The sequence below is a fragment of the Anoplopoma fimbria genome, chromosome 9 (genome assembly GCF_027596085.1).
Source record: "Anoplopoma fimbria isolate UVic2021 breed Golden Eagle Sablefish chromosome 9, Afim_UVic_2022, whole genome shotgun sequence".
Taxonomy (NCBI): Eukaryota; Metazoa; Chordata; class Actinopteri; order Perciformes; family Anoplopomatidae; genus Anoplopoma; species Anoplopoma fimbria.
In genome coordinates, this window is record NC_072457.1 from 17,101,926 (window position 1) to 17,124,409 (window position 22,484).

General features: G+C 41.7%; 2 protein-coding genes across 2 annotated transcripts; both read left to right on the plus strand.

Annotated features, from left to right (window-relative positions):
* Positions 1-7,978: 7,978 nt before the first annotated feature.
* On the plus strand, positions 7,979-18,154 carry LOC129095561 (dual specificity testis-specific protein kinase 2-like). Its single transcript, XM_054604058.1, has 10 exons — positions 7,979-8,133; positions 10,558-10,679; positions 11,309-11,357; positions 11,960-12,106; positions 12,633-12,715; positions 13,380-13,470; positions 14,007-14,090; positions 14,376-14,462; positions 14,690-14,780; positions 17,575-18,154. Exons 1-10 carry the CDS (start codon positions 8,131-8,133, stop codon positions 17,622-17,624), a joined length of 807 nt encoding a protein of 268 aa, XP_054460033.1. The 5' UTR covers positions 7,979-8,130; the 3' UTR covers positions 17,625-18,154.
* A 736-nt stretch (positions 18,155-18,890) lies between these two features.
* LOC129095418 (uncharacterized) lies at positions 18,891-19,538 on the plus strand. Its single transcript, XM_054603843.1, has one exon. It carries the CDS (start codon positions 18,891-18,893, stop codon positions 19,536-19,538), a length of 648 nt encoding a protein of 215 aa, XP_054459818.1.
* Positions 19,539-22,484: the final 2,946 nt, after the last annotated feature.

Genomic DNA, 22,484 nt, shown 5'->3' on the forward strand with positions numbered 1-22,484 from the left:
CGTGTTAGGTTTGATTTGGTTCAGTAGAGATGGGCCGAGCATCCCTGTGAGTCAGACTAGCTGCTCTGTTTGGACCAGCAGTGATGAGTAGTCCACCTTGACTGTTCAGTGCTCAGCCCATTTTGTTAGAACCCTGTCAGGTTCAGCTGTATTGGGCCTGCTTTAGCCACCGCTCAGAGGCGTCGTCAGCCCCTTTTTACTGGGGCACGTGCCCCAGTAAAAGTCTCCAGTGCCCCAGTAAAATTCCATTGATCAGATTCATTATTAAATTAATCTGCAGAAGCGCCGCTCTCGCTATGGAATCGGCAAGATTCATCAAGTGCATCTCCTGCTGCCTCGGGAGTCTTCAGTCGAGCCTGCCACTTACCAGCCAATCAAAAAACGAAAGGGGCTACATAAAAGCCAATCAGAAAATAGCACTACTGTATCTGGGTAAGATTTAATGCAACAACCAATGAAAAAAAACAGTTATTTCCGGATTCGTCCACGTAACTCTGAATGTTTCGTTTGAAACCGCGGGAGCTGGAAACAGCACAGAGTAAGTCATCTCCTGTTTTAACGTAACAACAAATTCACAACTTGTTTGACACAAACAATGACAACTTGATTGCTGTTAATTTTGCCCACATAATTAGCACCAGTTTTTCAATACTGAGCGTCTGTAGCCTGAAGTTTTATAGCACACAGACACACACACACACACACCATGCGTGCACGCACACACGCGGAAATGAATAATGAATGAAAAATTGTCTGTCTTCAAAACTTGAGAGTCCTGTAAAAGTATAGGCATTTGTTTTGTGAAGCTGTCCTGTAAAACTAAACATTCGCCTTCTGAAAAACGATTCAGATGGACATCAGGAAATTCTTTACGGGCAGAGGGAGAGGAGCAGTGAGGAGAGATGAGGACGAGGGAGGTATGATAATTGCCCACATTAACGTCAACATTAATATTTATGCTGGTAATAGCCAACAATTGCTAGTATGATGTGCTGTGATTTGATCAATGGTTTATTTTTGCCTATTCAGTTTTGTCTATACTGAAAAGGGTAAGCTTCCCTGTTGTTAATTAGGAAAGCCTATGAAATGCATGCAGTGAGTATACTTAGGCCTATGTGTTTGGATGTTTCTGGCTAGTGGCTGCTACACTGATTGAGGGGCAGAGTGCTGGAGGAGAAGGAGGAGGAGAAGGAATAGAAGGAGGAGGAGGAGGAGGAGGAGGAGAAGGAGAAGAAGAAGAAGGAAGAGCAGGAGGAGAGAGGGGAGAAAGAGCACAGGCTGGGGGGTCCAGGGCCAGGCAGGGGGGAAGAGGAGAGAGACAGGCAAGGATCGGATGAGGACATGTTGGGGGCTGGACGCAAAACTATTCAGAATATGGAGGAGGATATCTGTGACCTAGGGGAGATATGTGATGGTCCAAATCAGGTCAAATTGGCCCAATACCCACAGCACTGGTTCGGGTTGAAAAAACGATCGTTCAATTCCAGCTGGTTTGCAAATTTTTCTTGGTTGGAGTACTCTGTGACAAGAGATGCAGGTTTCTGTTTTTCATGCAGAATGTTTGGGAAAAATGTAAAACATGACACCTTTGTTAGCACTGGTTTGACTAATTGGAAGAAAGCTCTTGATCTCTTCAGAGAGCATGAGAAAACACCAGCCCATAAAGCAAGCATGGTGTCATGGCACAGTTTTAAATCAAGTGTCTCCCATGGGAGTGTGGTTGACCAGTTACATTCAGCAAATGAGGCTGAAATCAGAAATAGGCGAGAATACTTGCGGCGCATTGTGGCCACCACACAATTGCTAGCAAAGCAAAACATTCCATTCCGGGGCCATGATGAGGGGACATCTAGTAGCAATAAGGGGAATTTTCGGGAGTGCTTTGAATATTTAAAGCAGTTTGATCCTTTCCTCCAGTCATATTCAGCCCCATCCCACAGCACCTATTTATCACCTTCATCGCAAAATGAAATAATTGAGTGCTATGCGAAGGAGATAACGGCAAGCATTGTCAAGGAGTTAAGAAATTCTGGAATGTTTTCGATCATGGCAGATGAAGCCAGAGATGGCAACACCGAGCAGTTGGCTATATGTGTCCGCTACGTAACTGAGGGTAGAGTAAAGGAGAGTTTGCTGGCCATGAGGGAATTGAGAAAATTCGATGCAGAGAGCATAACTGCAGCCATTGAAGAACAGCTAGTTCATGATGGCATTACACATGTGAAGTGTGTTGCACAGGCCTATGATGGGGTGGCAGTAATGAGTGGTGCTGTTGGAGGTGTCCAAGCAAAATTCAGGGACAAGCACCCAGAGGCCATTTATGTGCACTGCTATGCGCATCAATTAAACTTGGTGCTCTGCCACACCTGTCATGCAGTGCCAGAAGCCAGTGATTTATTTGACACATTGCAGAGTCTATACTCATTTTTCAGCACTTCACTGGTAAATCATCACAAATTCAGGGATGTTCAAAATAGGTTGGGATTGCAACCATCTGAACTTGTGCAGCTGTCAAAGACCCGCTGGTCATGCCAGTTGCGTTCTGTAAATGCAGTTCTGGAGAACTACCCTGCTCTTCTAGAGTGCCTTTCTGGCATAAAGGCTGCCAATGCAGTGGGGCTACACGTTAAACTCAGTGCATTCTCCACTGTGTATAAGCTCATGGTGTTTAAGACTTTGCTGTCTGTGACTGAGAATCTGCACAAATATCTCCAGAGTGAAACAGTGGACCTGGCAAAGGCTGTAGAATATAATGGAGCTGTTTGTGTAACTCTTAAACAGATGCGCACAGATGAGGATGCTGCTAAACTGTATGATACAGTAAAGACCTTCTGTGCAGCAAATGAGATTCCAGAAACATGTACCAGACAGGCAAGGCAGAAGCAGAAACGCTTGGATGATTATCTAGTGGAATCTAGATGTGGTGCAGTGAGTGACCTTGGTGATTCAGAATGTTTAAAAAGAAACCTGTATCTACCATGCCTGGACAGGATGGTGAGTGAAATTGAGCAGCGATTTTCATCAGTCAACAGTCAAGTTCTTAGAGGTGTTCAGGCTTGTAATCCCCAGTCAGATTTCTTTTTCTCTCAAGAGCACCTCCATGGTCTGGCAGATCATTACAGTGTTGACCTAAAACCTGAGGAAGTTTTAGTGGCCAAAAACTTCCTTAACACCAAAAAGGAAACTATGGATATACAGGGTGTTTTTAACATACTGGATCCAACAATGTTCCCAACACTGACACAGCTAATTCAGATTGCACGCACAATTCCTGTGAACAGCTGTAGTTGTGAGCGATCTTTCAGTGTGTTGAGAAGGCTCCACACCTGGCTTAGGTCAACAATGGGGCAAGGAAGGCTTCACCAACTTTCTCTTTTATCCATTGAAAGGGAGCAACTATGTAAAGTGAGTCAAAGCCAAGTTATTGACCGCTTTGCCACCATGAAAGCGCGGCGATACAGCCTAATAGGGAAAAAATAATCATTTAAAAAGGCTCTATGCAGTAATGTATGGCCTTATTTAGTTTAATTTGATGGTTTGATGGTTCTATTACATTTCCCAGGTTGATTGGTGGCAACGAGCCACCTCACCTTAAGTCCGAAATTTTATTAGTTCTCAACCTTTTTTCTTGCCTTTTTAGTCCATGTCGTTCTGGCAAAATTATGCTGTTTCCACACAGCTTCTAAATAAATATAGATGTGCAGACTTCTCCTGATAAAGAGGAAGGTCATAAAGAGACTTTTTGTTTATTTGTTATTTGTAAATCTTTGAGATGTGTATGTGTTAAAATAAATATCATTGTACGGTACTCATGAATCTATCTTTGAATCTTTACCTTTACCAGTGCTTTAATATAGCCTACTGTACAGTATGACAGTGACAATGATTTTGAAGCTTGCACATACCCTTCTGTATCCATCTATTTCATATTGTGCACACGTAAAAAAAAAAAGTATTGGCAGTTGGGGGCCTGTGCCCCAGTAAAACTCTAGGTCTAGCAACGCCCCTGCCACCGCTTACGTTCCACCAGCACGTTCTTCACTGTCACAGTGACTCGTTGTGTTTAATCCTCCAGCCCACCAGGTGGCGCTCTAATAACCAATACTACTGTTTGCTGTGACTGCACAGAGTTAACAACACATCTCAGATGCTGGGGTTATTATTGGGTTCTCTGTGTTAGAACAGCAACTTTTAGTGTTGCTAAGCTTTTCCGCTAACGTTTAGTGCTGGTGCGTGATACAAGCTCACACCAAATCCCCCTTTAGTAGGCTTATAGAGACAGAGCACAATTAAGCCCCGCCCCCACCTGAGGGGAAAACAATTGATGGCTTTCCATCCACTTTAATTGTGCATTTTAAAGTTTGCAACTTATGTTGTTGTGGAAGGTGGATCCATCAGAAAGCTATGCCGTATCATATTTGCCTTAGCTAGCTCCAGCAACTTGCTAACACATAGCTAACATTAGCTCGCTAGCAGCTAACTTGTCCCATCATCATTTTAGTTATCAGCTACACCCCTGGTAGACAGAGGGGGAGAAAAGAATCCTCATGTATGCTGCAAGCTATCGTTTTATCTAGCTACTGGCATGTTGTTAGCCTCTCAGCCCTTGGTTGCATATTGTGTCTGCGTGGTTTTCACAATATGACACGTAGCACTCTGTCTCTATGTCTGGGCCTCCGGCAGGGACTGGCCAGGTTCACATGGCACCGAGGGCCCACCCACTACAAGTCCATTTGTTACATAGGTTGATGAACAATTAGTAGTCCAAAATATCAGATGTTAAAGATATAATTGAAACTTAATGAATTATTCATATATAAACACACTAAATTAGAAGTGAACCAATAAATGTAAAACTATTTGAAAAGTTAGTAAACCATAACTCTATATTAGAATATATTTTTTTAGTGTTTTAATTTTTTTTAGTTTTATTTGATAACATATACAATTGTGAGGCAAGCACTTCATCATATTATCATCTTACATGCCACTTCTCTGTATGTGAATGTTTGTGAATATATACTTACATGTGAGTCTGATTCTCCAGCAAAACATATCTAGTATCCTCATATCGACAATGCAACACTTTCTTAAAGCCACGTGCATAATGAAAGCAAATATGTAAGTACCGTATTTTCCGCACTATAAGGCGCACTTAAAAGCCTTTAATTTTCTCAAAAAACGACAGTGCGCCTTATAATCCGGAGCGCCTTATATATGGATTAATTCTGGTTGTGCTTACTGACCTCGAAGCGATTTTGTGTGGTACACGGCGCTCTGTCAAAATGTTTTAGTTGTAGGAGTGTGGGAAACAAAAGGGCTGAGAAAGGCTTTTTGTGGACGGAGTAAATAAACGTCGGCTTTATTTCACACTCTGCATTCGCTCTGACAACACAACAAGCGCTCCCCGATCCCACATCATTAACCTCATCAACCCGCTAACGGTCATGGGTAATGTAGTTGAATAAACCTAACAAGTAAATATAACGTCAACAAGGCTAGCTCGCTGTGAATTCTAACCAATATTGTCCTGCTAGTGAGTGGTCACTACATAGTACGACTTTGGTAAACTACAAAGCCGCACCGCAGCAGCATTACGGCTACCATAGTCAGGAGCGTCGCGGAGTAATACATACTGTGCTTCACCATAATATTACAGTGTGTGTGTGTATAAGGACCCCAACATGGCACCTGTCAAGAGACAGAGTTCTTACAGAGTCATTTCTTTCTCGGTCTTTTCCAAACACAAAGTTGTGACCCCCTTTTTGTCCCAAATGTACATCATATTAAATATTTAATCTGTGTGCTGTAATCCAAAAAGATGTTACCCAAGAATACAGTGTAGAACCACATTAACTAACCTGTTTTTATTTAGCTTTGTTGTTATTTGGCCATGTTACCAAAAAAAACAAAAACTGGTGTATTTTAAAATACTTTTCTGGATAAGTGATTTGTGCCTTATGTTAAGATATACCAACAGTCTTATCTGAGAAAAATACACCTATGACATTTGTACAAGTTTGAAAGCGTTGTATTACATTTTTTTTAATGAATATATTAAGTTACTGTTAATCAAACTGCACAAAAGCTATAGATTAGCCTGAACAATGTCAGCCAAATGTTTCCACTACTGGACACATTTACTAATGCAGCTCCAATATCATTTCATAGGCAGAGCAGAAAGGTGAAGTACCTCGTGGGATTGAGGAAAACTGCTGCCTTTTCGTGGAAATACTGAAGGGGAGGGAGCTTTGTGCTGCATTTTAAAGGAAGTGCTGCCACTTCTTGTAAATGGTCAGGGAGGGGTGAGCAACAGATACGGTGTTCTGGTAACGCAGGGCCAGATAAACAGGAGACAGTATCATGAGACAGTATTAAAATGTATACTACACTAAAGCTCTAGTAATAAGTGAGAGTGTTATGTGACAAAGCCTGTGAGATTTTTAAACTAATAGTAATACAATGCTTATTTCATCTAGAATAACTAGTGTATGTTGGTTTCTTTGTTAAACCAAGACTATGTATACTAATCCAGAATGATTAAAGACTGTATATTGTATTTTGCATATGTTCTCACTTAATCCCCATCTTTTAAAAAAATCCTTCTATAACTGAAACAACCATAAAAAGCTTCAGTTTCACTTTGATAATGTTCTGCTATTATGTGGGCGTGGTTTAGTTCATGTAGAGTCCTTCTTATCTCTATAAGATATCTGTTAGGACGTGACTGGTGAACCCGAATGCAGCACAGAGAGACGGGGAGGCAGAGAGTAGGGGTAAGGGGTTTATTGTTTTTAGCTGGGCATGCGTTGCATGAAGGACGAGGGGATCAGGTGGGGCGAAGCCAGGGAGCCAGGACAGGAGCTGGAGATGAACCGGGAACAGGGCTGGAGACAAAGGCAGGTTCAGGCAGGGGAAAGCTGAGGGAACAGGAAAACAGGAATTAAGAATCAGGGTAACCGATTATATACTAAATAGACTGGTGAGTATCAGCGACACTAACTGGTTAACAGAGTTTACGATCTTAAGAACAAACCTTTTTCAAAGTAATAATTACCTGTTCAACCAAGAGTTTAAAGGTCACAGTTAAGAATCCTGATGGGCAAGTCACTACCTTTCATGGTATCCCCTGCCATCAGTGTATGAATGGGTGTGAATGGGTGAATGAACATGTAGTATAAAAGCACTTTGAGTGGTCGGGAGACTAGAAAAGCGCCATACAAGTACAGTCCATTTACCATTTACCATATCTGTCTTTCAATAAACCCCATCAACTATATATCAGGTGTTCACACAGGATGTACAACGATGTGAAAGTTCCGCGGCCTGCTCTTGATCGTCATCGGTAGTTTTGGTTTATAATCTATTTTCTCCGTGTGCCATGAGCTAATCTGGCTGGTAACACACAGATGATCTACTTTAAACAACATAAATGATCAATTATATATGATTTAAAAGATCCAATTCTGATAAATGATAAAATGTGGATCCAACACATGTTTTTGACTTTCCTCCACTCTTTCCCTTACGGGCTCCCGTAGTTTTAATCCCCTTCTTCCTTTCCCACATGATCAAATATCAAAATACATCCACTATATTTACTAGAAATAGTATAGTGTCTCTTTGGTTAGTCATTGTGGTTTTATAAACTACCTGCTTATTGCACATGTTTGAAGGTCTAAACAGAGAGCCAGTGTGACGAGCAGAAACACATGCACATGCGCGCACACACCCTTACACAGACTTAAAGAGGCGAAGCCCTGCCTCCTCCGGTTGACCATATTCATTCATCATGGGGGGCTGGAGCCAATCCCAGCTGTCATTGGGCAAAGGCAGGGTACACCCTGGACAGGTCGCCAGACTATCACAGGGCTGACACATAGAGACAGACAACCATTCACGCTCACATCCAGAACTAGGGGCAATTTTAGAGTCATCAATTAACCTAAGCTGCATGTCTTTGGACTCTGGGAGGAAGCCGGAGAACCTGAAGAGAACCCACGCTGACACTGGGAGAACATGCAAACTCCACACAGAAGGCCGTCCAGCCTGGGAGGCGACAGTGCTAGCCTGTGCAGCCCGGATGACCACAAGTGGACCTTATTTAGGAAAAAATATGTACAGTAGTCAATGGTGAGAGAAAAATTGTTATTTGATCCACTTTGAATTGTGCCATGAATTAGACCTATGCTGTTTGACAATTGAAAGTTTCATTTGTTGTTAAAATGTTGAAGGACAAGACTGTGAAAAAAAATAATAAGAAAGACTACACCCCCAAAAGTGAAGTAAGTAACGTCTCTCGTCTCACACAATCGTTTTTTCGCTTTCCGGCTGATAAATAGAGTCGGTGAATATAAAACTGGAAAACATAACATCATATTTGTGCGTGGATATAGCTGAGCTACCTCGCTAGCTAGCAAGCCGTGTAACGGATACTACTTACTAGGATAAATATACAACAAACTGCGCCTCTCTTGAATTGCTAAATTATCTGTCAAATTGACAAATATAAGAAGTGTAATTCATGGCACAATTCTAACAGGATCAAAAAATATTTTTTAGAAAACAACTTCAAATCCAACACAGACTACCAAGTCACATCATATGAAACATGTCATCTGCCTTCTCTCATCATCTTCATTTCTAAAAACTAGAAACAAAACATTACTCACACAGTATCAGACTTAGCAGAGGAGCTGCAGCCATAGACCATCAAACTTTAAAAAAAGCATCCACAAACTCAAATGAGTGCAAAAATCAGGTTCAAGGACCATCGGTTCATTAGCCTTAATGAAGAACACTTGTGTCAATCAGCTGAATGAGTGTGCCTTAACATCAAGGGGATGGTAGTCCGGTATGTTTACATAAAATATTACCAATGTATATATCTGGTACACAAATATACTTTGTCCACAGGATTCCTTGTCTAGTGCTTTAATAAAGCTAATTATTTATTATGCAGTGTTTTTTCAAAGATGGACATTTATTTATCAGAAGAAACTGCCAGACACAGATATCCAAAAGGGAAACTTAGACTACTAAAAACAGTAAAATCGGAAAATTCCAAATGTGTTCAAGGCCCCAGCAGGTCGAGTTTCTAAGCGGACGTTACAAAAGAGAGATATAGGTCATTTTGTCATTCACCTCACATTGCTCTTATTGCTGTTGGACCCATCCCCAGAACCAGTTCATTAGGTCTACTATTACTGCTGAACCCTGCCTGCTGCCTTGGTGTGTGCGTGCCTCCTGTCTGCTGCTGGGACAGGTCTCAGTAATGGACCAGTGGTCACATGGTCATGTACTGGGACACTGTGGCTCTGTGCTGTACAGAGTAAAGGTCCAACCTTTGACCAGTGAAAATGAGCCTGTTGTTTCCAGACTTGGCAAGTAATCAGAAGAAATCAACAGCTGACCTACAACTTAACTAATGTTACTGTTAGCCTGCTGCGCTAACATTGACAACAAAAGCTACAAACACGACATACTAACCCTATATCAGTGCTGTAACTAATATGACTTATTGAACCTGTAAACAAATCCAGTATTATCACTTATTTACTTCCACGGACTATCATGATTTTGTCATCACAATCATTTTTTTAATGATACAATATCAAAAGGAACAATTGGTTTTATTTTCATGTTTGTGGAGTTTTGGCTGGTCAAAATGCATCAATGAGGTCATTTCAAATGTCAGCTGCCTTACATATTCATATTTATGTTATTCCCTGTACTATTACGCTTATTGACTTTGCTTCTACCCTGGAGTCTTTGTGCTTTCTCGCCTCACAGGTTTCCATAAATCATGGCTGTACCTGGACTGTAGTTGTGCCTCCTGCTATGGCCCTGCTGACACCAACTGCTACTACCATTATTATTATTAGTCACATTACTATTACTATTCCCTGTACCATTAAGCATATTAGCTTTGCTTCCACCCTGAAGCCCTTTTGCTTTCTCGCCTCACAGCTTTCCACGAACCGTTGTGGTCCATGGACCGTGGTCGTGTCTCCTGCTGTGACCCTGCTGACCCACTGCTACTTCGATTATTATCATTAGTTACATTACTAATACTATTCCCTATATCATTATTTAAATTTGACTATAGTTATTGCTGCTATTATAAGTATTCTTAATGTTTCCTTTGTTACTCTGCTTACTGCTGTGATTATATGAATCATTTAAGTCATATACATTGAATGTGTTGTATCTCTGTTATGTCGTTCATTCTGTACACATGACATCTATTGCATTCTGTCCATCCTGGGAGAAGGATCCCTCCTCTGTCGCTCTCCCATAGGTTTCTTCCTTTTTTCTTCCTGTTAAAAGGTTTTTTAGGAGAGTTTTTCCTGTGCCGACGTGAGGGTTTCGGGGCAGAGGATGTCACATGTGTACAAGTCCTCTGAGGCGAATTTGTGATTTTGGGCTATACAAAATAAACTGAATTGAATTGAATTGAATTTAACTCAGACAGAGGACCTTTGTTTGAAATGTAAAAGTGATGATAGAAAGCACCACACCTCAATCTCTCATCAACCTTCTCTGGTTGTTTTCCAGGTGCAGCATCGGATCACAGGGCAGGTGATGGCACTGAAGATGAACACTCTGGCTAGCAACAAAGCTAACATGCTACGGGAAGTGCAGCTCATGAACAGGCTTTGCCAGCCGAACATACTCAGGTAGGTAATATCATTATCTAAGCCTGTTGCTAGGTGCGCTTAGATCAGTAACCTTTGTGATATGAGTTGGTATTTTTACATTTTCTTGTTTTTCAGTGTGCCATATCAACATTAAGGTTAACATTAAGTTGAATTATTATGACACAGCTTCAAATTTTAAATCTCCACAGGATCTTTAATTCTATTCCATCTATAAAGGCAACGTGCTTAGCAACATTTTTAAAAAAAAATCACAAGCTTTCATTTTCTATCTTTTCACTATGAATGAAATCAACTTGAAGATTCTGAACCTTGGCAAGCAGCTTCAGTCCAAGAGTTATGCTACTTCTCTACAGAGGAATACAGTAAACATCTCCAAAGATTTTTGGCAAAATTGTGAATTTCAAATTGAACACAAGTTGAGGCACAATAGAATAAATCCTGTACGTGACAGTATTGATATCCTCAGTGTGAACGCCTGTGTTCAAGTCAACTGTTGCTGATGATTCCATAAGAGAAAAGTGTGCTCCTCCTCCTTCAGACATATACAGTATTTAAGCAAGGAACTCCTACTTTCATGGAACGTGGACATTTTAGAATATGGCTAACAGCATTTAAATAAAAAATCATATTTCTTCCCGTCTCCTCAGGTTTCTTGGGGTTTGTGTGCATGAAGGTCAACTCCACGCTCTGACTGAGGTAAAACCATCTTCTTTAATATAGTCAGATTTCTGAAGCTTTTTGAATTGTGTTGAAAATGCTCATGTTTTTTCTTTTTCTCACTTTGAGTCTCCATCTCCCATTTCCATTTTTTTTTATCGTATCCATTATAATTAAAATACAATAACTGAAATACCACATGGCAAAATAATTGAATGTGGAAATAACTAAATGCAGCTCCTAGGGAGTCTGTTTTCAATGATGGTTTACCAGGTAGTTTACACTGCGGTTCTTTGTGTCTGCAGTGGTTACTATGGTTACCACTGAGGTATAGCTGAACATAGCTGCCCCCTCCACCAGAGGTCTCTGTTTACTGTGCCGGTGTTAACTGGTTAAAACTGAAAACTATGCGCCTCAATGGTTTCAACAGTAAGCCTGTTCAGACTAGAATAGGAGCATCTCATCATGAACCATGTAGCGCTTCAGGAATTATGCTCACATTACAGTGACATACATCATATGTTAATATTCAACATTCAAAACTGTGTTGTCATGTGCTGGTGTCTTCCTTTAACACACATGACTGTGTGCGTGTGTGCTGACTGGGCATCCCTCTGACATGTTGCCGTTTCTCTCTGTAGTATATAAATGGAGGCAACCTGGAGCAGCTGTTGGACAGTGACCTGTACCTGTCATGGTGCGTCAGGATTGGTCTGTCCCTGGATATCGCCCGAGGGCTGCAGTACCTGCACAACAAAGGCATATTCCACAGAGACCTCACCTCCAAGGTACAGCAGACAGGACTACGATGCATTGTATGGGTCATTGATTATGGATGGGAATCTATCTACAAAACTCTTTTTTCCAAGAGACAATGCGCTTCATTGAATTCTGAAGTTCAAGAGGGAACAGTTTCCTGTATCCTGTTTTGTGAATGTCTTCCATCCTGTCGCCTGTTGAAACAAAGAGGAAAAGGAAGGCTCGAAGCAAATGAGTGACAGAAAACAAACCGATAAGTGTTTCCCATCTGAAAGTGTCTGTAGCCACAGCAGCGAGGAGGGAGCAGAGTTCTGTTCAATGAAATGTGACTATTTGTGCTGGTAATGATAATGTTTTGGATAATGCTGCATGTGAAACTGGAAGTTTACAGCTTCCAACTGTAGCCTGAACAGTTCAGAACAGAGTTGGTGCACATGAGTTATTTCATTACAACTTGGACAAATAAAACCAACAGTGTCTGCATGGCTAGACTAGAGATGTGTCTTTGTACTCAATTTGAATTGATTAAAGGCTAATTTGTCTTTTCCTGTGCAGAACTGTCTGGTTCGCTGTGATAACGGCATGTTCACTGCTGTGGTGGGAGACTTCGGCCTGGCAGAGAAGATCCCTGATTACAGGTCAGTGAAGGGAAATCCAGAATCTTGATGTCTTTGTGTCTGCTGCAGTCAAACAACAAACCCTTCATGAAAGAATTGTAGTCACCAGTACAGCCTGATGTCCTTCTGATGTCATTCTCAGCTAGTCTGTGAGCCTAGCTTTATGTGCAACCACAGCTGCCAGAGACTGTGCAAAAGATGACTAAGAATGATTATTTTAGTTTACAGTGTTTGGAACTGACAGCTGATTTATTTCAAACACATCTGTATCCATTGAGGAGCCAGTTTAAATCAGTTATTATCAGAGTTTATCTATGCTGAACCCATCTCAGTGCGTCTCTTGTGCATTATATGCTGATGAATGACTCCTTGTGATGAACCAGGTCTTCATCCGACTCCAGAAATGACTACATTCTTTCATTAGTTGGTGATTCCTGGTACAAAAGTGTTGCTAAGATTTTGTTCCCAGTAGGAACAGGGATGGAAAAGAATCAATATAATATGAAGAAATTCAACCACAAAGCATGACAGTGTTAACTAAACTTAACACTACCACCTTAACAAAGACGTGTTGCAGAGCAGTGGCTGGAATATTCATAATATTACAGATAAGAATATAGCACAAGCTCACAGCCAATTCCGACTAGTGCAGTGACTCTGAAAGAGCACCTTGCTTTCTCTGCAGTGATGGTGGGGGGAAGCAGCCTCTGGCCATCGTTGGCTCCCCCTACTGGATGGCCCCTGAAGTTCTGAGAGGGGAGCTGTACAACGAGAAGGTAAAGCTGCACAGCTCACACAAACACCCACTGAACTACAAAACACTATTAAAGCATAACACATTCATCCTCTTGAATATAAGTTGAATATTTAATAATAAAACACACCCATAGTCATACCCAAAATCAAAAATACATCCTCTTTTAAACAAACAAGGTCCCTGTTACAGTCATGCAGAGAGCAGTTTAACTTGATGAAGACAATACCCTTTACTTCCTGGTGTACAGGAAGTAGAGATAAAGACATTAGGTTCCTACTGTATATGTTTCACTATTTCTAATGAACTTGGTCTCAGTAATGTGCAATCAAAAAAAGGTAAAACAAAATAAGCACGTTAAATCCCTTAACCTTTGTCTCAAACAAGTGGTTGGTGAGATTTGGAGGCAACAAATCTAAAACTCTATTGGGGAGTTTTCTGATGATTTAAACATCAGAAACTTGGTTTAATTCTCTACAACCCAGGATGTTTCAGATTACCACTGTGTGTCTATGTGTGCATGGTCAGAACTAACATGCACTCCTCTCGTCTGCTCAGGTGGATGTGTTTGCGTACGGCATCATCCTGTGTGAGATCATCGCCCGGATTGAAGCCGATCCTGACTTCTTACCCAGGACAGAGGTGGCCTTATGCCTGTGATTTAGTCGGGTTGTGTAGTGATGTAAAGGAGTGATGTGTCGCTCACTCACAGACAGAAACTTGTTGCTACTTTTTTTTTTTTTTTATTAGGAAAAACAATATTGTCTATGCCAATGTTCCAAACTACTGAGAGCCATGGAAACTAATTTCAGTTCAATGTAATAAATGTATTACACTGAAACGCTGTTTGTGTGTGTGTGTGTGTGTGTGTGTGTGTGTGTGTGTGTGTGTGTGTGTGTGTGTGTGTGTGTGTGTGTGTGTGTGTGTGACTTTGGTCTGGACGTGGTTGCATTTGAGAACATGGTTGGGGATTGTCCAGCGGCCTTCTTAAGCCTTGCTGTCACCTGCTGTAATGCAAGTACTCACACACACACACACACACTGTGTCATTGGTCATAACCTATAAGGTGGCAGTGTGTTTCACTTACACTCGTCTTACACCACCTTGGACAGGTGGACCTCTCTGAGCCACTGTGTCTTTGTTGACAGCATGTTACTACCTTCTCTAAATGAACGTGTTATTGATGGTAACATACTCATTCTTTGTTTATGTGTGATCTGTGTCCTGGTGTTGTTTTCAGATGAGTGCAGAGAGGCGTCCCTCCTTTTCTGACATTGTCTTCACATTGGATGGCATGGAGAGAGAAGAGAGAGAGACGTCCATTGCAGTTGGTAAAACATTTTTTTATGTCTTCATTAAATGTAAAATGTTTTTTACAGCTCTGTGGGTGTGGATTCTCCCACAAGTCTTCATGTTTTTTTTCCTGAATACTTTGATCTGTCCCTTGTTTTTGGAGTGCAGTTGGTCTAGTGATAATGGAGATGGATCATAGATATAAGAGAGCATAGAAGGCCAACATTTTGATGGTGAACAGTTTTTCTGTGTAACTGAGCCCCTGTGTGGGTAAGGCACTGGAAGATGACTGTTTTTTAATCTCAGACCTGGTATCGAACATCTTTAATGCAAACCGTCTCAGCCTGCTTAGAGAGGTGAAAGTTCAGCTTAGCTTAAAACACAAGCTGCTGTTGTATCACTTCTTTCAGGCCGGATATCAACGGAATGTGTATGCAATAGATGGAGTATGGTCCTGCTTAAAGGGCCATCACTGGAGAAGGAACCCTGGGCCGGCTGGGAACCTTGCTGGGTTATGTAGGGCAGCTTCTGGACCCTGGCCCTATCAACCGCAAACTACATCCCAATCTGACCCCTAATATACACTAAAAACACAAAACTATCTTTTAGCCCTGTGATCACATGCAACACCAGGCAAAATCTACCAGCAGAGAATAAAACAAGCTGAGCTAAACACTTAAGTAAATAACTAGAATGAACAACACCATTTTAACCTAAGCAGGCAGCAGGTTTGTTATTCAAATTATATGTTCAATTCAATTCAATTTATTTTGTATAGCCCAAAATCACAAATTCCAAATTTGCCTCAGAGGGCTTTACAATCTGTACACATGCGACATCCTCTGTCCCGGAACCCTCACATCAGCACAGGGAGAACCTTTAACAGGGAGAGCGACAGAGGAGGGATCCTTCTCCCAGGATGGACAGAATGCAATAGATGTCATGTGTACAGAATGAACAACATAACAGAGTTACAACACATTCAATGTATATGACTACTTATAATAAAAGTAGCAATGACTATATTAGAATTGAAATAATGATATAGGGAATAGTATTAGTAATGTGACTAATAATAATAATAATAATAATAATGGAAGTAGCGTGGGTGTCAGCAGGGTCACAGCAGGAGGCACGACCACAGTCCAGCTACCACAAGGATTCATGGAAACCTGCGAGGCGAGAAAGCAAAAGGGCTTCAGGGTAGAAGCAAAGCCAATAAGCGTAATGATACAGGGAATAGTAATAGTAATGTGACTAATAATAATAAAGCAGTGGGTGTTAGCAGGGCCACAGCAGGAGGCACGACCACAGTCCAGGTACAGCCACGATTTTTGGAAACCTGCAAGGCGAGAAAGCACAAAGGCTCCAGGGTAGAAGCAAAGCCAATTAGCGTCATAGTACAGGGAATAATAATAGTAATGTGATTAATAATAATAGTGGTAGTAGCAGTGGGTGTCAGCAGGGCCACAGCAGAAGGCATGACCACAGTCCAGATATAACCCCGATTCATGGAAACCTGCGAACCTGTTGAATTAATAAGCCTGTCTCAGGGGAAGATCTGTCTTATCTTAAGGAGACTGTGCAGACATCCTCAGAGAAGAGCAAGACTGGGCTGGTTACAATCCAGTTTTATTTGTTTTTTACAATTAAAATGAAACTACCAGTTTCAAAATATGTACGATACAAAAGACATAAAAAAACACCCTGAGACCCAGATAATGTGACGTCTCTCCCTATTTATACATCTTTACTTGGAACATCATAACCTTCAGATCCATATATGGTTACATCACCAAACCATTGGATAATACTGTTGACATTACACTTAGTTGGTGGCCCTCTTTGGAAGCTTCCTGTCTGCCGTTCATTGGTGGAATATCAGTCAGGATGTCTCTCTGTCAGTTGTCGTTGCACTGTCTACACTTACAACCTGTTTCCTATGCTGAAGGATCCGACCAGAGTAGGTTCCCCTACCTCAACATTTAGTGGGTATAGAAGCACATAGGATTACATAATAATAAATGAAAGAAGATCACATTGAGGTTTTCATCAATAAATGAACACTAAATAATATGAAATTAGATATAAGGAATAAAATCATATCTTCAACCAAAACCCTCTTAGATCATAAAAGGAAATAAATCATAGTAACTTATCAAAGAGAATGAAACTTAAATGAATCAAACCAAATTAATCCTAGTGAGGATAAATCACATTACCAATATAAGTAAATGACACTTTTAGAGACCACTAAGTAGACTCTATGGCTCACGGGTTCAAGAGTCATGTAGCGTAAATGTCAGTTAGGCGAGAAAACCACAGGACAGGTCTCTGGAGTCGTTGTCCAGCTGGCCTTGGCTAAAGCTTGGGTCAGAGATGGGTTTCCCTCTCCGGTTCCCCTTTGGAGAGATAGCTCACTTGAAGGCCGACTCACATACAGACTACGGTTGAATCCTGGAAAATTAGATCCTGGTATTTCCTGGAAATTCTGCCCAAAATCTGCCTCCTTTTACCGATATAAATACATGCTGGAACCGAGAATTTACCTTTACCAAACCTCATTAACAGTGCCTCACAATTAAAACAATGAAGTCTATGATTAGAACTGCTAAGAGAATATGATGCACAAGAGGATGAAACTGCTCTGGGTCGTTTGGTTAGTAGTGTACATTTAAAGGGAATTGTTGTTCTTGAAAATAGTATCATATCATACACCACCTAACACAACACATTTCTTACTCTTGTCATTTGTATTTTCTGCATTTTTCTGCCTGTCACATTCGGTGACTTCTTCACTTACATGTCTTTCTCCCTTCCTCCCTTGCTCAGAGCCAGTGGCAGTAGAAGTTAGTTGGACATGTTACCCCCGGCAACCCTGACCCCTCCTCTCCTCGAGACCCCTGCGCGGGTCAACCCCTTCTCTCTCAGACAGGACTTGAATGGGGGGCGTTGTAAACTCTTAGACACACCAAGCAAGTCTGTCATCTCCCTGACCTTCACCCTCCCGGCGCTTCGCGACCCTTGTTCCTCCCCCCACCGTCTCAGAGGGACGCAAGCTCTGCCAGTCGCTTCCCTGTACTCCAGAGCTCAGCCAGACTGTAGCCTTGTCACGAGACACTGAGGGGAAGGAGGAGCAAAAGGAGGAGGACGTCAGAGCGGTGATTAGACCAGGGACAGTGGAGGATGTGGAGGAGGACATGAGGAAGAAGACAGGGGCCGTTTCTCAATACCAAGTACGGTCAAGTATGGACTTGCAAACTTGCAAGTTCATACTTGGATAGTTCGACTCGGGAGTACAAACTCCCGAGGATGGGAGGACGCAGTACGGTCATTTTGCAATTGGAACAGCAGCGAACTTGATGACGTCACCAACGTCACGACGTCACCAACTCAGCTCGTCGGTCCCGCCTACTCCGGTTATCTTCAGTCATATATATTGACAATAAAACAAAATATGATATAAAACACAACCTTTTTTCGTTTTCATTTAGAAAATATAAAAATATTATGTATATGTATATATATATATATATATATATATATGTATATGTTTTGTGTTACATCTGCAACCACAACCACAGAGACACCGGAGCCAGCGGCACATCTGGAGGAGCCTTGCCGAGATCAGGCTGCTGTCAGCGGGCTGCATGAGCACCACCGCCCGGTCTCCTCTCTGGTCCCTCATATCTCCGACAAACGTCGGCGCTTTTTTCAAACAGGCTCTATCTTGATAAATCGACCGCATATTTTAAGTCTTAACAACTACATTCTCGCTTAAAAAAATGTTAAAACTAAATTCCGTTACACAACAACAGCAGTATTTAGACAGTTATAACTGACAGTTGTGAGCCGTCTCCGCCGCTGTCGGCTCTTGTTTGCTGGTGAAATGCATTCTGGGATACTTGGCTGTCCAAAGTCCACACAAGTCTACTCCGATGCATCCTCGATATAATGGGCGGAGCGAGGACACTTCCGGGTATCTGGACCGTACTTGGCTTGATGCGAACTTGTGTATTGGAACAGTACTTGGGCCGCACTTGATGACGTTTCACAAGTTCGCGAGGACACAAGTACAGAGAAGTTCACATATTGAGAAACGGCCAGGGGCTTCAGAGAAGGCAGCTAAAAGGTCGCAGGTCGAGCAAATGGAGATCACTGAGAAGAGAGAGTTGTTGAAGGAGGAGCATGGGAGGGGAGAGGATACATGGCGTCCTGTGGAGCTGGAGATGGTGTCTCTGGAGCGGCTAGAGGAGGTGGAGGAAGAGGAGGGTGTTTGTCTAACTGAACCCATGGACTGTAGTAAGTCTCCAGAGCCAACAGATGGAGTCATGGACTCCACACCTAGAAGAGCCCTGCTCACCTCCACTTGTTCCTCCTCTTTACAGACCAATGGCTGGCGACTCCCCATCTCCAACAGACTGCCCTCCTTGCCTGCTCTGCCACGACTGGATAACAACAACGGCTCTGCCCTTGTAATTTGCCAGCAGGTGCAGTGGGGTGGAGGAGGCCGTGCTAATGGTTACAGTGGAGCCCAGGTCCAGTCCTCTGACCCTAGTGGCCACTCTGAGCAGGATGAGGTCATTTCCTGTCCAGGCTGCTGTCTTGTAGGTCTGAGTTTACCTTCTGTGTGCCTCCGCGGTTCAGCTGCTGTGCCTGGCCCCCGCCGAAGGGCTTCGTTACCCCGGCAGCGACCCTACCGGAACCTCAACGCTACTATAACTGGTGGCAGCGCTTCCTCGTCAACAACGGCCGCCACAGCAACCAAAGCTCTACTGTATCGCAGCACAAATTAAATGATGCAACAATTAATAAGAATTACATGATTCCTAGTGCAGGGCTGTAAACCAAGACATTGTGAGGGCAGTTTATTTGAATAAGACATACTATGAACAAAGACAATACAAAGTGCCTTACAAACTTTATTAACCACATTAAACAGAAACACATGTTTGAAACATTAAGTTCCTTCCAAAACACATACATTACTTCAGGTTAAAAATATTGAGAAAAAAGACAATAATTAAACAATTCATACAGTCATTATTATGACTTAGTATATCCCAGAGAAATGTGAAACTTGTGTGGAGAAATGTTTTTCGCAAGTTCACACTGTTGTTTAACTGGTGTTTTGTGTTTGAATTCAGTCTAAACTAAAAGGCTTATTCAGTATCACAGTGTGTCTCCTGTTTATCTGACTTCTGTATCTGGCCCTGCGTTACCAGAACATCGTATCTGTTGCTCACCTCTCCCTGACCATTTACAAGAAGTTGCAGCACTTCCTCTAAAATGCAGCACAAAGCTCCCTCCGCTTCAGTATTTCCAAGAAAAGGCAGCAGTTTTCCTAAATCCCACGTGATACTTTACCCTTCTGCTCTGCCTATGAAATGATATTGGAGCTGCATTAGTAAATGGAAGTTTATTTGAAAAAGACATACTATGAACAAAGACAATACAAAGAGCCTTACAAACTTTATTAACCACATTAAACAGAAAGTACATCAGAAGAAAGAAATAGAACTTGCTGTTAAAATTTAAGAAAAGAGAAAAGGAGAGACTTAAAAGACAGTGAATAGTTTGGTACTTGAGTGTTTGAAGTTTATTCAGTTCAACATATTCACATGGAAGACATTTTGCTCTAAAATCATGCTCAGGGTGGGAAGGAATCTCCCTGAAGCTAGTCAAACTGCTATATTACGGTGGGCTAAAGCTAATGCTAGCTCACTTTGGCTAACCCAACGCACTAACGTTAGCTAGCATTATGTGTTTGTTTGCCAAGTGATATTAATAACTTTGGCCAGACTGCTGTAGTGCTGCTTCCGTCAACTTTGATTGAAACATCAAACAAACATGTTATACAGCATGCCGGATTAGCTCATCCAGCTGGAGTTTTAAAGTAAATCACTGTATTAACTTGAGGTCACACTGGCTGATGAATTGTCATAACTATCCAGAGTTACAATGACAGGAGGGAGGTTTGACCCTTTATTCTTCTTATGAATTTTAATTTCAAATCGAAAATAAAAAAGATTTCACCACCACTGTACTGACATGTTGAGGATGGTCTGCTGTTTATCATTCTTGAGCATCATACTCCTCCTGCATAACTCCACACTTCACCTGCTGCTCACCCCTCCCTCCTCCATTTACAAGAAATGGCAGCAAACTGCAGGAAACAGTGCACAGCAGCTTGCCTTATGGATGAAAATGGAAACAAACTGAACAAACTGTTCACAGTGTTGTGTCTCAACTCAGAGCTGCTGAGTATGACCAACCTTTGCTGTGGTCATGTGATGATGAGGGTTCATGAATGGGCTCCTTGCACGAGTGGGCTATCCTAACTCCTGTCTGACCCCCTTAGAAATATAGGTCTTTGTGGTATCTGCTTTTGTGACAGAAAACATGTTGCTGCAGAGCTGCTGTGAATGAGTTCACAATTCATATCTTAGAAAGAGGTCTTAGTGGTATGCAGACATGAGTTATATGCGTACAGTAAAGTGCCTATATCATCTCCACCCTTCTGTCAAGGTTTCAAATTTAAAATTCTGCCTTAACTGTACTTTATCATTTTAAGTAAATGTTAAAGTAATGTTTAAATAAAATAAAACAGGACACTAGGTTGTACACAACCATATTTGTTTATTACCAGATTATTGCACAGGTTTCTAGCTTTATAGAAGAACAGAACATAGAAAATGAAGCGAGAATCGGTTTAACATCATAGATGACGGGATGAAAATGTTATCCTGCAATTATCTGTCACTCCAGCCTTCGTTCAAAAGCACATACACACACAGTGTGAGAAATGATCTGTACAAGAAATATGCATACCTGCTTCACATGCCACTTTTAAGTTACATCAGTGTAATCAAAATGCACATGTACACACACAAGATACATGTGATGGGGAGTGGATGTCAAAGGGTCAAAGGTGTGTGTAGTTTGTTGGGCCAGAAGCACACAAACACACACATTAAAAACACCAGCAGCACAGATTTTAATAAAGCACCTTTAAGTAAAGCCTGGTGTCTTACTGCAAAGTGCTGCAAACTGAAGTGCAAAAATAAAGAATTTACATGACAAAGCCAGGAAAACTTTCTTCCTTTGAATTCCCCGAAGCATCAGCTTCTCTCTCTCTCACACACACACACACACACACACACACACACACACACACACACACACACACACACACACACACACACACACACACACACACACACACACACATACACACACACGCAGGTCAACTGCTATAAAAATGTAGGAAGTAAATCATCTTTATTCATTTAATAAATATTGCCCCTGTAGCTACTGTCAGTCAATTAAAAAGAATGAAAAACAGTGTTTTTACTCATGGTTATGGCCTGCAGCCACACTGTGCTTAACTGTTCACTCCATATAGAACCAGTGCAGTGTTTCCATCAGTAGTGGGCCTTTTTTATTCTTCCTACACTTCCTCCATATAGGGAGGGACAATGAATTCCAAAATGTTCTTCCCCACCACCGTTTACAAAAAAGTACTCTACAGAATGAAGGTTATTTCTTATTTTGTAGTTTGGGCCAACATTTATATCTGTACTTACAAAACTCAATGCTGAGAAATGGAGACACAGTCACAATATAATCTGACAGGGAACAAGCACGAGCAGTCAGACCACCACTTTACTCTGAGGCAAAACCAAAAGTGATATGTTTCCAATGTAAACATCCATCCCAGTCCACAGACAGCGTGGGTCATT